Here is a 15,000-nt window from a genome sequence, read left to right on the forward strand (position 1 = left end):
ACAGTCTAAACCAGTGAAATGTACTGTATGTGTGTACTGCAGAGACTGCATATTATTATGCATCTGAGACATTTTATGCCATTATTATATTATCAAAGTCTCAGAACTCTGATCATATTATAATATTATCAAGGTCTCAGAACAATTTGAGTAATATCTTTAAGCCCAGAAATATTCTAGTATTATATTACTGGCTTAGTGTCCATTATTGTGCTAAATTATAGCTATATAACTATAACTATATATGCTATATAATAATCATCTATAACAAAATCATCTTGACTATCATGGTAATATTTATTTACTTATGTCTTCATTTTGTTTTGCGTAGGAACGCTACATGTTTACATAAAGAGAATATTAGCATAATGTTAGACAACATTGCTCCAAATAAAGACATTTCAAATGGAATATAGGAGAACAGGGCACGACGCCACGTTTATGGTGTATCTGAGGAACGTTTCTCCAGTTACACTGACTCTTTGTTTTAGAAGCACATTGTTGCACTGTTTCCCGGGACAGTGAGTAATGACCTCTTAAGAGAGTAGATGAAAGACAGGATCGAGGAGACGGGACTGAGGAGACGTCCGCTGCGTAGCTCGCCTGCGGTGGCGGGACACGAGTGGTTTTATCTGGGTCAACCGGAGAACCGTAGCCATTAACACAGTACAAGAACCAGGTGGACGCACACAGCCAAGACGTATTCATAAGCAAAACCAGAACACCAGGTGCAGAGTCAGGAATCAGAAAGCATGGGACAGAGTGATGGTGAACAGGACACAGTAAGCTGACCTCAGGAAATGGACTCACAGGCTAGGATCATGGTGTAGACAGAGTGGCCAGTGCTTAGCTGTGGGACTACAGAAGGGAGATTGTCTTTACTCTGTGTTCTGGCTGTTGTCTGGCTGTATTGCGTGTATGTTCTGGCACAAACAGAGTGAGAGGTAAGAGTGAAGATCAGGAACAGTGTGATTTGGGCTGGGGAGCAGCGGTTCAGCTCAGTTCAGCCAGAGAGCAGCTGCACACCTGCACACCCGGATTTAGCCAGACGTCTTTGCCATTACATTTTCGTTTTGTGAGCTCTTCAAAGCCTCACTTGGAGGTCAGCAGAGGTTGTTTCATTTGTACTGATTTTACAAACATAATTCCAAATGCAGAAATGGTGTTTCTGAAAGTTATAGATCTGGTTTACTCCCTCTCCCATGGTCCTAAACTTCTGTACTTTTTTTAAACATTGATTTTAAATGACACTCTAGAACTTTCATTTTAACGCAAACCATTATTCAATATAATAAAGTCTATATAATTTATAGTGCAATATAAGTTCTATAAAATTTGTATTGCAATAATGAAGTCTAAAATGCTTTAGTAATAGAAATTGAATTCCTGTTTTGATATGATGTGTAGAATGTTAAAAGAAGCAGTGGTGATCTCTGGGTAATTTCTGTACCTCTACAAAGCTGGTTAGTATTGCTGTGTCCTGCATAGGACACAATAGGGAGTTGTAGAGTTTGTAATGCAAAAGCACTGCAACCATTTAACCTTAACCGTAGTGTAACTGTGCTGCTGTAGTGTAATACTAACTTTATTGTAACACTGTAACTGTAGTGTAACTGTGTGGCTGTAGTGCAACACTAACTGTAGTGTACCTGTGTAGCTGGAGTGTAACACTGTATCTGTAGTGTACCTGTGTAGCTGGAGTGTAACACTGTATCTGTAGTGTACCTGTGTAGCTGGAGTGTAACACTGTAACTGTAGCATAACACTGTAACTGTAGTGAAACACTGGACCTGTAGCGTAATGGACACTTTTTTATTCCAGTCATTGATTTTGGCATAGTTTAAAAAGTGCCAAAAAGTACATTATTGTATAGTAGCATACAGTAAAGTAGAATACAGTGGGTAAAGTAGTGTATAGAGGTTTGAAGCAGGATACTGTGGTGTACTGTAAGGTATAGTAGCATACGTTAGTGTAAAGTAGGGTACAGTGGGCTAGTGGGAGTAAGTGGTAGTGTAAAGTAGGGTACAGTGGGCTAGTGAGAGTGAGTGGCAGTGTAAAGTAGGGTGCAGTGGGCTAGTGGGAGTGAGTGGTAGTGTAAAGTAGGGTAGTGTACTGTACAGTCATGTACAGGGTCTCCTTCCCCCTTTGTTGACTGTTTTATTTCTGTCTCCTGGCCAGTTCACTTTTTAAAGAGTGCCAAAACTCTCAGCGGGACTGCATGTTAAGGAAAGATGAAATAAAGTAGAAACAATTGGTGGTGTCAAGTGATTACAAACTATTAATTGGATAAATTAAATGACTTTGCCATACTTAATCACGACTAATTGCATTTATGTATTGGGTGCTGTTGAGCTCAGATATTTGACACTGTACTGGGTTCCAGGAGGGATTACTTAATGAAGTTGGTCAGGCTACTCACTATTACTACACACCGTTCTGGTGTATAACATGAGTAGACGGTTACGTTGGACAGTTACTCTGGAGTAGGAGATTAATACTACTGCCATTTTGAAGAGTGGTGTGGTCTCAATGTCTTTTGTCAAACTTTTATGAAAATACTGTACTCCTTTGTAAAAAAGGTATATGACCTAGTAATTTACATACTAACTATTAATATTACTATTAATTATCATCTAAAACACAGAAATCTGTGATTTAGAAAGCGCAAAGATGATCATTCTTGTTGATTTTGGCATTTTATTAAATAAAAACTAGCCAATCACAGTAAACATAAAAAGGCCTGTTAGCTTACCCACAGTAAGAGGAAACTTGGATATTAGCCTGTTTAGACACTGTTTATGTTTTAAATATGTTCTTAGTATTTGATATTATTTGCTTAGAATCACATGGGTAACTCAAGCACAGAAAATCTAATTCAGTAATTGTAATGAGAATATAAGAACCTCCAAACATTACACTACTGTGTTACATGGAAAATGAATTAGATTGTATTCTACATTAGCGTGTGTGCTTGCGAGTGTGTGTGTGAGATAGAATTACTGAACCTCCAGAGAAGATGGTGAAAGTGGTCTCCATAAGAAAAGTGTTGCATGTTGCTGAGAAACGGTTGATGATATCAGTGGGATTGATTGATGATGTCAAAATGGGATTAGGTCATGGTGCCCGAGCGGGATTGGGTAATGTCAGAGTGCATTTGGGTGATTATGTCTGGCTAGGATTAGGTGATAATGTCAGAGAGGGCTGGGTTGATGAGCTCAGACAATTGGATTGAGCGATGTCAAGGTGGGTCTGGTTATTAATGGTAGTCTGGTATTGGGTGATGATGTCAGAGTGAGGTTGATTTATGATGTTACAGTGGGTTTGTGAGGTGATGTCATAGTGGGTCCTGGGCGAGATTGACAGCTGACATAGTAGCTGTTGTAAATGTATCTTTTTATTGATTCATCCACTGTGGCTACGAAAAATACATGCAGCAGGATTGAGTCTGAGTCACTTAGAGACAGCTGTTAAAGACAGCACACACACATACACGCACACACTCACACACACGCTATATTACATATATTACAGAAGGAAATCCTCTGTGACCGAATGTAATTCCCACTGGCAGACTGTGAGCCTGAAAACCACAGCATGACCTTTCTCTCTCTATCTATCACACACTCTTTCTCTCTCTCTCTCTCTCTCTCTCTCTCTCTCTCTCTCTCTCCCCTTCTGTGTTCGTCTCTCTCACTCTTTCACTCCGTATAACTGACATTGTAATTACATAGCTGTTGTTTCACTGTTTCTGTACTTGTGGTTAGCACTAATTTTCAATTGCAGCTCTTACTGTGGCAGTGATTTCTGAGTGTAGCTTTTACTGTGGTTTGAAGCTCTGAGTCTAGCTGTAAGTGTTGTCTATAATGCAGTCTAAGGGCGTACTCACACTAGGCTCTGTGATCCGTGCCCGGGCACGGTTCCCTGCCGAAGCACGGTTCGTTTGGCTAGTGTGAGCGCTCCAACCGTGCCCGGGCCCAGATCAGTTAACCGTGCTCGGGCCCGCTTGAAGAGGTGGGCCAGGGCACGATTCATGTGGACTCGGGCACGGTTCGCTTCTAGTGTGAGCGCTATCGGTGCCCGGGCCCGCTTGGTGCCTCGTCTGATTGGTTCATTTTGCTGGAACTCAAACATGACGTCAGTGATGCGACACTCACGTTAAACAGTCATGGCGGCAAAGCGATTAGCAGACAATCGTTGTGTTAAATTATCGATAAATCTGTGCTTGCACCGTGTTTCTGCACTCCCAAAACGACAATAAAAAGAGAATCGTGAACTCCATAGTGTACGAGCGCGCTTTTTTCCAAATAAAGCGGCGTTGTGATGACGTAAGCGTGCTCGAGCCGGGTTGCTGAAGCGAGTGTGAGTGCAGGCCAGAGGGGGAGTGGGGAGGGGGGATAACCGGGCCCCAGCACGGAACGAGCAAACCGTGCCTAGTGTGAGTACGCCCTTAATCTATAGACGAGTTTTAGTTTATAGTAAAACTTTAATATTGTGGCTTACTTTGAAATAGAGTCTAAGGCTATAGTGGAGTCTTTGTTCATACTGCTTAGTGGAGTCTTAGTCTATAGTGGGGTCTTAGTCTATAGTGGAGTCTTAGTTCACACTGCTTAGTGGAGTCTTAGTCTATAGTGGAGGCTTAGTTCATACTGCTTAGTGGAGTCTTAGTCTATAGTGGAGTCTTAGTTTATAGTGGAATCTTAGTCTATAGTGGAGTCTTAGTTCATACTTCTTAGTGGAGTCTTAGTCTATAGTGGAGTCTTAGTCTGTAGTGGAGTATTAGTCTATAGTGGAGTATTAGTCTATAGTGAAGTCTTAGTCTATAGTGGAGTTTTAGTCTATAGTGGAGTCTTAGTCTATAGTGGGGTCTTAGTCTATAGTGGAGTCTTAGTTCACACTGCTTAGTGGAGTCTTAGTCTATAGTGGAGTCTTAGTTCATACTGCTTAGTGGAGTCTTAATCTATAGTGGAGTGTTAGTCTATATTGGAGTCTTAGTCTATAGTGAAGTCAGTCTATAGTGGAGTCTTAGTCTGTAGCGGAGTCTTAATCTATAGTGGAGTATTAGTCTATAGTGGAGTTTTAGTCTATAGTGGAGTCTTAGTCTGTAGCGGAGTCTTAATCTATAGTGGAGTATTAGTCTATAGTGGAGTTTTAGTCTATAGTGGAGTCTTAGTCTATAGTGGAGTCTTAGTTCATACTGCTTAGTGGAGTCTTAATCTATAGTGGAGTCTTAGTCTATAGTAGAGTCTTAGTCTGTAGTGGAGTCTTAATCTATAGTGGAGTGTTAGTCTATAGTGGAGTCTTAGTCTGTAGTGGAGTCTTAATCTATTATGCTGATGTACTCTTGTGCTGCTCTGCACATTACTGTTAAAATTAAGTTCTCAAAGATTTAACTATATTTTTGGTGTGTGTGTTGGGTGTGTGTGTGTGTGTGTGTGTGTGTGGTAAAGACAGATGGACCAGACAGCTGTGTATGTAGCGAATGGTTGTGGCGGAAATTTGTGTGTGTGAAAGACAACATTGAGGGCTTGTCTGTATTTGAACAAGAATATTTCAGTTTGATTCCCACATACCACCCGTTTCACACGACACACACACACACACACACACACACACACACACACACACACACACACACACACACACACACACACACACACACTAACCACATATCTGTATGCTTGGCAAATAGTTTAGAGACCAAAAACATCTTGAAAGATTTTGAGGGAGAGACAGAGAATAAAGAATTAAGTTATCTTTTGTCTTTCATCTGTTTTTTTTCCTTTTCCAAATTGGTGTGCGTGTGTGTGTGCGTGTGTGTGTGTGTGTGTGTGTGTGTGTGTGTGTGTGTGTGTGTGTGTGTGTGTTTAATAATGGTCTGCGGGTGAGTTTGTGGTGTGGGGTTATACACACTTTATTGTGCTAATGCTACCATACACTTTAAACAAATACACACACACACATGCATCCTGTCCCTACCCTTCCCCTTTATAGGGCACTAATACGATCAGTGTTTCTGTGATTCACCCTGTGTTTTAATCTCTCGTTGTTTAGTCTGGCCCCACTGAAGCTTTACAGACATAAATAGTTTAAGCTTTATTTATTTGTTTTTTGTTTGCTTGATTGTTCAGATCAAACTGGGATGCTGAATATCTGTGGTGCATGTCCGAGTGTGTCTGTGCTTTGTGTGTGTGTGTGTGTGTGTGTGTGTGTGTGAGTAGGTTGGCAGTAATGTGTGCAGAGCCAGGCTTACACAGCGAGCACCGAATGCTTCTGGTTCATAAACACCTCACTAATGAGGCTCTCAGGGGAGAGCAAACGCTCAACGCACACTTCTCACCACATCCCTTTCACACATACCACCTGCTGTGTGTGTTGTGTGTGTGTGTGTGTGTGTGTGTGTGTGTGTGTGTGTGTGTGTGTGTGTGTGTGTGTGTGAAAGAGATTAAATGACATTTCCAGAACTGACAGGTGGTCTTCCAAACACCACTGGATATCAAGAGAAAGTGAGTGTATAAGAGAGAGAGACAGCGAGAGAGACAGCAAGAGAGAGACAGACAGAAAATGCATGTGTGGGAAAAAAGGCCGACAAAGAGAAAGGCAGTTCTAGAATGAAACACACACTAAATGATTTGCAGCAGTACTGCACCTTTAATGGGAATAATTTAATTAAATGTAGCTAAACAGCAGTGTTTGTGTGTCAGAGTGAGTGAGAGAGAGAGAGAGAGAGAGAGAGAGAGAGAGAGAGAGAGAGAGAGAGAGAGAGAGAGAGAGAGAGAGAGAGGAGAGAGAGAGAGGAGAGAGAGAGAGAGAGAGAGAGAGACGTTATGTCAGTACCTTTATTTGCCAAGGAAGACAACTGGACAAAGAATGGATAGACATGGAAAGAGGAAAAGTACAGAAAAAGGAGAGGGTATCAGAAGAAACATATTAGAGCAGCCAGATGGGCTCTGTCCAATCAGAGAGAGTTTTAACGGTACATACACGCTTGTCCAGTTATCACTAGTGCACTCAAAAATTAGCTAAACACTTCACACATCGATCTTTCTAATCATCGTTAACTCTATGCTGCCCCCCCCCCCCTCTCTCTCTCTCTCTCTCTCCCTCACTGTTGTATTCTGTAGTTTGGTTTAGTGAAAATTGGTAATTTGTGATTTTGTGGCACAGTATGAAAGGCTTAGTGGGGTGATCTCTCCTTCTCTCTCCATCTCCCTCTATCCCTCTCTTTCTCCTTCTCTTCATCTCCCTCTATGCCTTTATCCACTCTCTCTCTCTCCATCTCTCTCTGTCCCTCTTCTATCCCTCTCTCCTCATTCTCTCCATCACCATTTCAGCTCTCTCTGTCCCTCTTCTATCTCTCTCTCCTCATTCTCTCCATCACCATTTCAGCTCTCTCTGTCCCTCTTCTATCTCTCTCTCCTCATTCTCTCCATCACCATTTCACCTCTCTTCTCATTCTCTCTCTCCCCTTTCCTTCCCCTTCATCACCCTTATAATCTCTCTCCCTCTCTCTTTTCTCCCTTTCTCTCTCCTTCCTTCTCTCCATCATCTGTCCTTTTGTTTTTCTTTCCTTAACTTATGTCCAAGTCTACATTTTGGTTTTTTCTTAAATTATAATGTCCCAGTAGCTCTCTGCTTTCCTATTTTTACTTGAGAAAAGTAATTATTATTATATTATATAGTCAATATTGTTATATTTTCATTAAATTACTAATATGTGTTTTAATTTGCAGCTTTTTTTCATATTTAATTTTTAATGGGTGGAATTTGTATGCAAAATGTGCGCTTGCTGGTAAGTGCTTACTGACCCCAAGTGGACAAATGCGGCAGTATCAGTCTTAGAGGCATATACTCAGTAGTGGATTCACATATTTGATGATGCACATACTTGTGAGTGAGTGAGAATGGATTTATGTTTGGGAGGAGCCAGAAAAGAGAGGAAAGCAGGAGGGAGATCACAGAGCTTCTGGAGTTTGTGTTGTACATGACTGTCTGAAACTTTGGAGGGTTTTCAGTTAAAGTTCTGCTGCTCTGTGGTTGGAGCTGTCAGCTGTCACTCTGTTGATTGACAGGTACCTGGACGAATAGGAGCATCTCTCAGCTGGCCAAGCAGATGGGCAACAGAGTGACAATCAGTCTCTGTTGAACACACACACACACACACACACACACACACACACACACACACACACACACACACAGTCCCTCTGTTTTTGTGTCTGCTTCATATTATGATTGATGTCTTAGGAATTTGATTGGCATAAGTTTTTTTACTGATGCCACCGATCATCCCACCATTCAATTGTGTGTGTGTGTGTGTGTGTGTGTGTGTGTGTGTGTGTGTGTAAATGAGAGTTTAATGAGAAAAAAGAAAAGAAGTGCCCAGCTTGACTGTGTGTGTGTGTGTGTGTGTGTGTGTGTGTGTGTGTGTGTGTGTGTGTCCTGCAGCATCAGATTTTTCTATCATTTATTCCTGCTGGGATTTGGGTGGAATGTTTATATAATAATCCAGGGTTATGGTTTAATGTAATGTAATGATCTTTAATTCAAACTGAATTCTGGCACCAGTACACACACTGATCTGAATCATTCACGCTTGGTTCCACTTTCAGTTCAAACTAGGAGCCTTAACGTCTGAGACTTGCACACACTTCCTGTGTAATTACGTTGTTCACTCTATCTCTGTGCATACGCAAAAATCAATTTTCTGTATTGCTAAATCTGTGCTTTTGAAGTCTACTCAGCAAACAATTATATCCAGACCACTTGTTCAGTACAAAATCGGAACCATGATCTGCTGATCCAGTCATTCTAGCAGACGGAGCCACAAGTGTAATCAGTGAGAGTGTGTGTCAGAAGGTCTGATGGACACCTTCTGATCCACACCTAGAGACCTTCAAATCCCAACACATGAGAAGCCACTTAAAGTTATAGCTTTCATCTTCTCTCTCTCTCTCTCTCTCTCTCTCTCTCTCTCTCTCTCTCTCTCTCTCTCTCTCTCTCTCTCTGTCTCTCTCTCTCTCTCTCTCACTGTTTCTCTCTCTCTCTCTCTCTCTCTGTTTCTATGACCTCTTCCTCACCCTTTTTTACCTGTAAATTCCATGTCTTACTGGTTGGTTGTTTTTCCATGTTTGTCATGCTGTGATGGTTATATCCTGTTTTTAATGCTCTGTACCTTTTGCAGGGATTTGAGTGAAAATCAGATTCAAGGCATTCCAAGAAAGGCCTTCAGAGGAGCAACAGAGATCAAAAACCTGTGAGTGTATGTGGGTGTGTGTGTGTGTGTGTGTGTGTGTGGGTGTGTGTGTGGGTGTGTGCGAGAGCGAGAGGAAAATTAATAGCGTATTAACAGCGTATTCATTTTATAACTTAGTGATTTAGTCTGTGGTGGTGTCTTAGGCCATTGGTGTGCTTCCAGCAAGGTGGGTGTGCTGGAGGTTTGTGTTCAGATGAAAGCAAGGTCACACACTCTCTGCGGCTTCCTTTTGGCTGTGCACACTGTCCAAATTTCACGATTACTACAGGACACTACACTACCTGCTGCAGGCGCCCCTCGCCTCTGTGGCCATACGGACGATCTTATCATATAAACAACACATCCGAACTCGAGGAGGATGAAGCGCTAGGCCTCTTCTGTAACAGACAATCGTGGTGGAGTAGTGGGCAATGTGGGCGAGGCTTGTGGTTGTGGCTTTCTCCACAATTACATTGTTCAAGTCTCCGTGTAGCCTTTACACTCCCTGTCTAGTGAAGGGCATGGTGAAGACTTAGTCTGTATCTTAGTCTACAACATCTTAGTCTGTATCTTAGTCTACAACATCTTAGTCTGTATATCTTAGACTACAACATCTTAGTCTGTATCTTAGTCTTCAACATCTTAGTCTGAATATCTTAGTCTACAACATCTTAGTCTGTATCTTAGTCTACAACATCTTAGTCTGTATCTTAGTCTACAACACCTTAGTCTGTATCTTAGTCTATAACATCTTAGTCTGAATATCTTAGTCTACAACATCTTAGTCTGAATATCTTAGTCTACATTATCTTAGTCTGTATCTTAGTCTACAACATCTTAGTCTGTATATCTTAGTCTACAACATCTTAGTCTACAACATCTTAGTCTGTATCTTAGTCTACAACATCTTAGTCTGCATATCTTAGTCTACAACATCTTAGTCTGAATATCTTAGTCTACATTATCTTAGTCTGTATCTTAGTCTACAACATCTTAGTCTGAATATCTTAGTCTACAACATCCTAGTCTGAATATCTTAGTCTACAACATCTTAGTCTGTATCTTAGTCTACAACATCTTAGTCTGTATCTTAGTCTACAACATCTTAGTCTGAATATCTTAGTCTACAACATCTTAGTCTGAATATCTTAATCTTAGTCTGTATCTTAGTCTACAACATCTTAGTCTGAATATCTTAGTCTACAACATCTTAGTCTGAATATCTTAGTCTACATTATCTTAGTCTGTATCTTAGTCTACAACATCTTAGTCTGTATATCTTAGTCTACAACATCTTAGTCTGTATATCTTAGTCTACAACATCTTAGTCTGAATATCTTAGTCTACATTATCTTAGTCTGTATCTTAGTCTACAACATCTTAGTCTGTATATCTTAGTCTACAACATCTTAGTCTACAACATCTTAGTCTGTATCTTAGTCTAAAACATCTTAGTCTGCATATCTTAGTCTACAACATCTTAGTCTGAATATCTTAGTCTACATTATCTTAGTCTGTATCTTAGTCTACAACATCTTAGTCTGAATATCTTAATCTTAGTCTGTATCTTAGTCTACAACATCTTAGTCTGAATATCTTAGTCTACAACATCTTAGTCTGAATATCTTAGTCTACATTATCTTAGTCTGTATCTTAGTCTACAACATCTTAGTCTGTATATCTTAGTCTACAACATCTTAGTCTGAATATCTTAGTCTACAACATCTTAGTCTGTATATCTTAGTCTACAACATCTTAGTCTGTATATCTTAGACTACAACATCTTAGTCTGTATCATAGTCTACAACATCTTAATCTGTATCTTAGTCTACAACATCTTAGTCTGTATATCTTAGTCTACATAATCTTAGTCTGTATCTTAGTCTACAACATCTTAGTCTGAATATCTTAATCTACAACATCTTAGTCTGTTTCTTAGTCTACAACATAACAATGTTTTAGTCTAAAATTGAGTCTTATAATAGGGTCCTAGTCTGTTGCAGAGTCTTTCTCTGTGCAATGATCTTAATTGATGGTGCTGTCGTAATCTGTAGTGCAGTCTGTGCTCTTTGTGGATTTTGTTTGGCATGTGAATTTATCACCACTAATTAATTATGTGAACTAATTAATTATGTGGCCTGTAATTAGGAGAGTGGGCTGACTCAGCAGGGGGTGTGGCCTCTAAAAGCTGCTGGTACAGACACACTTTGAACACGGTTCTGCTCAAACCAGCACTGGTGCTGTCACCTCCTCCGACCTGCCGCTCTCATCGCTTCAGACAGATGCAGAAAGAGCACTGAGTCACGTTCAGTGGGACGAGGGGAGTTCATCTGTAGAGTAGTGCCTCTGCCACAGGTTATCAAAATGCCAAGCAGCATTTATGCCACGCCCACACATGCCTGTGCCACACCTACATGTGTCTGTGCCACACCCACACTCACCTGTGGCACGCCCACACACACGTACCACACCTATACACCCACAGACGCGACTATGCCTTGGCTACACGTTACCTGCTACACCTGCACTCACCTGTGCCACGCCCACACTCACCTGTGCCACGCCCACACTCACATGTGCCATGCTCCCACACACTTGTCACACTCACACATGCCTGTACCATGCCCACACCTCCCAATGCCATGCCCACACTTCGCTGTGCCACTCCCACACTTCGCTGTGCCACTCCCACACTTTGCTGTGCCACGCCCACACCTTGCTGTGCCACGTTTTCACACCTTGCTGTGCCACACCCACACCTCCCAATACCACGCCCACAATTCCCTGTGCCATGCCCACACCGGCGAGTCACGTGTCTTATTTGAGCATTTGCACTGGCCCAACAACACTATACTTTATAGTGCAGTCGTAGATTTGGGAAGTCTTTTTATAATGAGTATTGATCTATATGAGAATGAATATATATTCATATCTTTGCTTATAGTGTAGACTTAATCTGTAGTGCATTCTTAATCTGTAGTGCAGTCTTAATCTGTGGTGCAGTTTTAATCTGTGGTGCCACGTTAGTCTATAGTGGTGTGTTTAATTGTTTTGATGCTGTGCAGGATGTTGCTGCCATGACGATGACCATGTGACTTATCTTCTGTTTGATCCTGTTCTCTATCAGGCAGCTGGACTATAATCACATTTCCTGCATTGAAGATGGTGCTTTCAGAGCCCTGCGGGATCTGGAAGTGTTGTGAGTACACACGTGTATGTCCATCTGCGTGTGTGAGTCGGTGGACACCTGTGTGTGTGTGTCGTAGTGTGCTGGCCCGTTTTGTGTTTACTATGTGTTGATACAAAATGATAAAGATTAGCTGCCTGATGTGTGTATGTGTGTGTGCTTGTAATGAGTGTGTGTTTTAGTGTTTTACTATAGTTTGTGTGTATGTCTCGGGCTGAAAGATTTATATTTAAATACTTAACTATGGTGGGCTGTAAAAAGTGTGTGTGTGTGTGTGTGTGTGTGTGTGTGTGTGTGTGTGTGTGTGTGTGTGTGTGTGTGTGTGTGTGTGTGTGTGTGTGTGTGTGTGTGTTGGATGTAATGTGTATGTACAAGTGTGTGTAGTCTACTGCTGGGAAGCAGATTTATGTTGTGAAGAGATAATCTAGTCCTAATCCTGTTAGAGAGCACAAGAGGGACGAGAGTGAATGAAATTACGTCTCATTCTGACATTCTGAATATTTACACACACACACACACACACACACACACACACACACACACACACACACACAGACACACACACAGAACTGAAAGGTTCTTTTTTCACATTGATAGGAATGGGATATCTTACAGTGCTGAGTTTGAGACGTGTGGTGTATGTATGTGTGTGTTATTTCAGAAAATCTCTAATGTAATAATGTCTGTTTTATTTTTGCCCCCCCCCTCCCCTCTTCTTTCTGTATCAGAACACTGAACAACAATAATATCTCTCGCTTGTCTGTAGCCAGTTTTAACCACATGCCCAAACTCCGGACATTGTGAGTATGTCACACACACACACACACACACACACACACACACACACACACACACACACACACACACACACACACACACACACACACACCAAACTCTCCAGACTGCTCTCAGCACGCATCCACTCCTATCATCCCCATAGAGGCCTTTAATAAGTGTGATTACGTAGGTTCTGATGGGTAATGAGTCGATTAGGGTGAGCGGTGCGGTGTGTGGGCTCTGGGGACCGGGGCCCTGTGTGTGAGCGCTTGCCTCCTAATCATAATCAGCCATTAGAGCTCATTTACAACTAATGGGCCTAATCACCCCATCAACATTCCCCTTCTTCATGAGAGAGAGAGACAGACAGACAGGAACAGCAGAACGATAGATTTGACCGTTTCATTTCAATCAGTTTGTGCTGGGTAGAGCCTGTTTTAAAAGTTATACAGAATTCATGTGTAACAGGTTTTTTTTTTATAGATGACCTTGGCACGTTTCAGAGGGACTGTGAGTTATTCAGACTAGCCTTTACATAGTGTCTCCTTTACATGTACTTGAACTGATTCCAGTTTTTATTATTACATTTTCTTTTATTAATGTTCTTATTGATCTTATTATCTATCTTATTGCCACAGTATATTAATTATTTGCTAGTTATTGTTTACTGTTCTTATTTAATAACATTCAACTTTATTCTTTTTTTTCTTTTGTTCTATTTAGTCTCTTTATTCATTCTACTTTAAAATACATTTGATTTATTTTCTTTAATTTAGCACTAATATATCTGTTGTATCTCTGCTGTAAAGCACTCTAGATTACTGTAATTATTACTAATATTATTATAAAATCAGGATACATATGCTAAGTACTCGTGGATTTGATTCCCAGCATATGTTGTTGACCGCTAAATGTATGCAGGTTGTTATCTTTCCTATTGATCAGTGTGTTTTGTGTGTGTGTGTGTGTGTGTGTGTGTGTGTGTGTGTGTGTGTGTGTGTGTGTGTGTGTGTGTGTGTGTGTGTGGGTGTTTGTTTGTGTAGATGGTGCTGCAGAAATTGATTATTGACAGTGCAGCAAACATTACACCAATATTTACACAAATATAACACCTACTTTATGGTGATATGTGGATGGTTGTATTGATTTAAAGTGTGTGACATTGGCTCTTTAAAATGGCCTCTCACTACCTGATCTTTAAATAATTATTCAGTCGGTCTTTCTCTCTGTCCCAGTCGCCTTCACTCGAATCATTTGCTCTGTGACTGTCACGTGGCCTGGCTCTCTGAATGGCTAAGGCAGAGACCCCGCCTTGGTCTCTATACACAGTGCATGTCTCCGCCTCCCATGAGAGGACACAATGTTGCTGAGGTTCAGAAGAGAGAGTTCGTTTGTACCGGTGAGTGTGTCTGTGTGTGTCTGTATCTGTATCTTCGACATGCATGACTAATTTTGTGAAGTCTGAGTGATATTTGTACTGAAGATTATGTATGAAGACTTAGGATATGTGGACGATTTAATTGAGCAGGGCTTGGGGTGTGTGTGTTTGTGTGTGTGTGTGTGTGTGTGTGTGTGTGTGTGTGTGTGTGTGTGTGTGTGTGTGTGTGTGCGTGCGTGCGTGCGTACGTGTGTGTGTGTGTGTGTGTGTGTGTGTGTGTGTGTGTGTGTGTGTGTGTGTGTGTGTGTGTGTGTAATGTTCATGTTTTGGCTGATGCACAGTTTCTCTTTTAAGACTTTAATGAAGGCATGTGACATTTTCAAATAATGATGTTTTTAAATTTCCTTTATTATTATTACTTTCACT

The 15,000-nt window shown here is 41.1% G+C and overlaps 1 protein-coding gene across 1 annotated transcript in view; it reads left to right on the plus strand.

The window, feature by feature from the left end:
- Window positions 1-15,000, plus strand: part of slit2 (slit homolog 2 (Drosophila)) — a 95,449-nt gene that overhangs the window by 28,452 nt on the left and 51,997 nt on the right. The window contains 4 exon segments of the mRNA XM_077016237.1: window positions 9,182-9,253; window positions 12,360-12,431; window positions 13,148-13,219; window positions 14,432-14,595. Of these exon segments, the coding sequence (XP_076872352.1) occupies window positions 9,182-9,253; window positions 12,360-12,431; window positions 13,148-13,219; window positions 14,432-14,595 (380 nt within the window).

The sequence above is a fragment of the Brachyhypopomus gauderio genome, chromosome 1 (assembly GCF_052324685.1).
Source record: "Brachyhypopomus gauderio isolate BG-103 chromosome 1, BGAUD_0.2, whole genome shotgun sequence".
Lineage (NCBI taxonomy): Eukaryota > Metazoa > Chordata > Actinopteri > Gymnotiformes > Hypopomidae > Brachyhypopomus > Brachyhypopomus gauderio.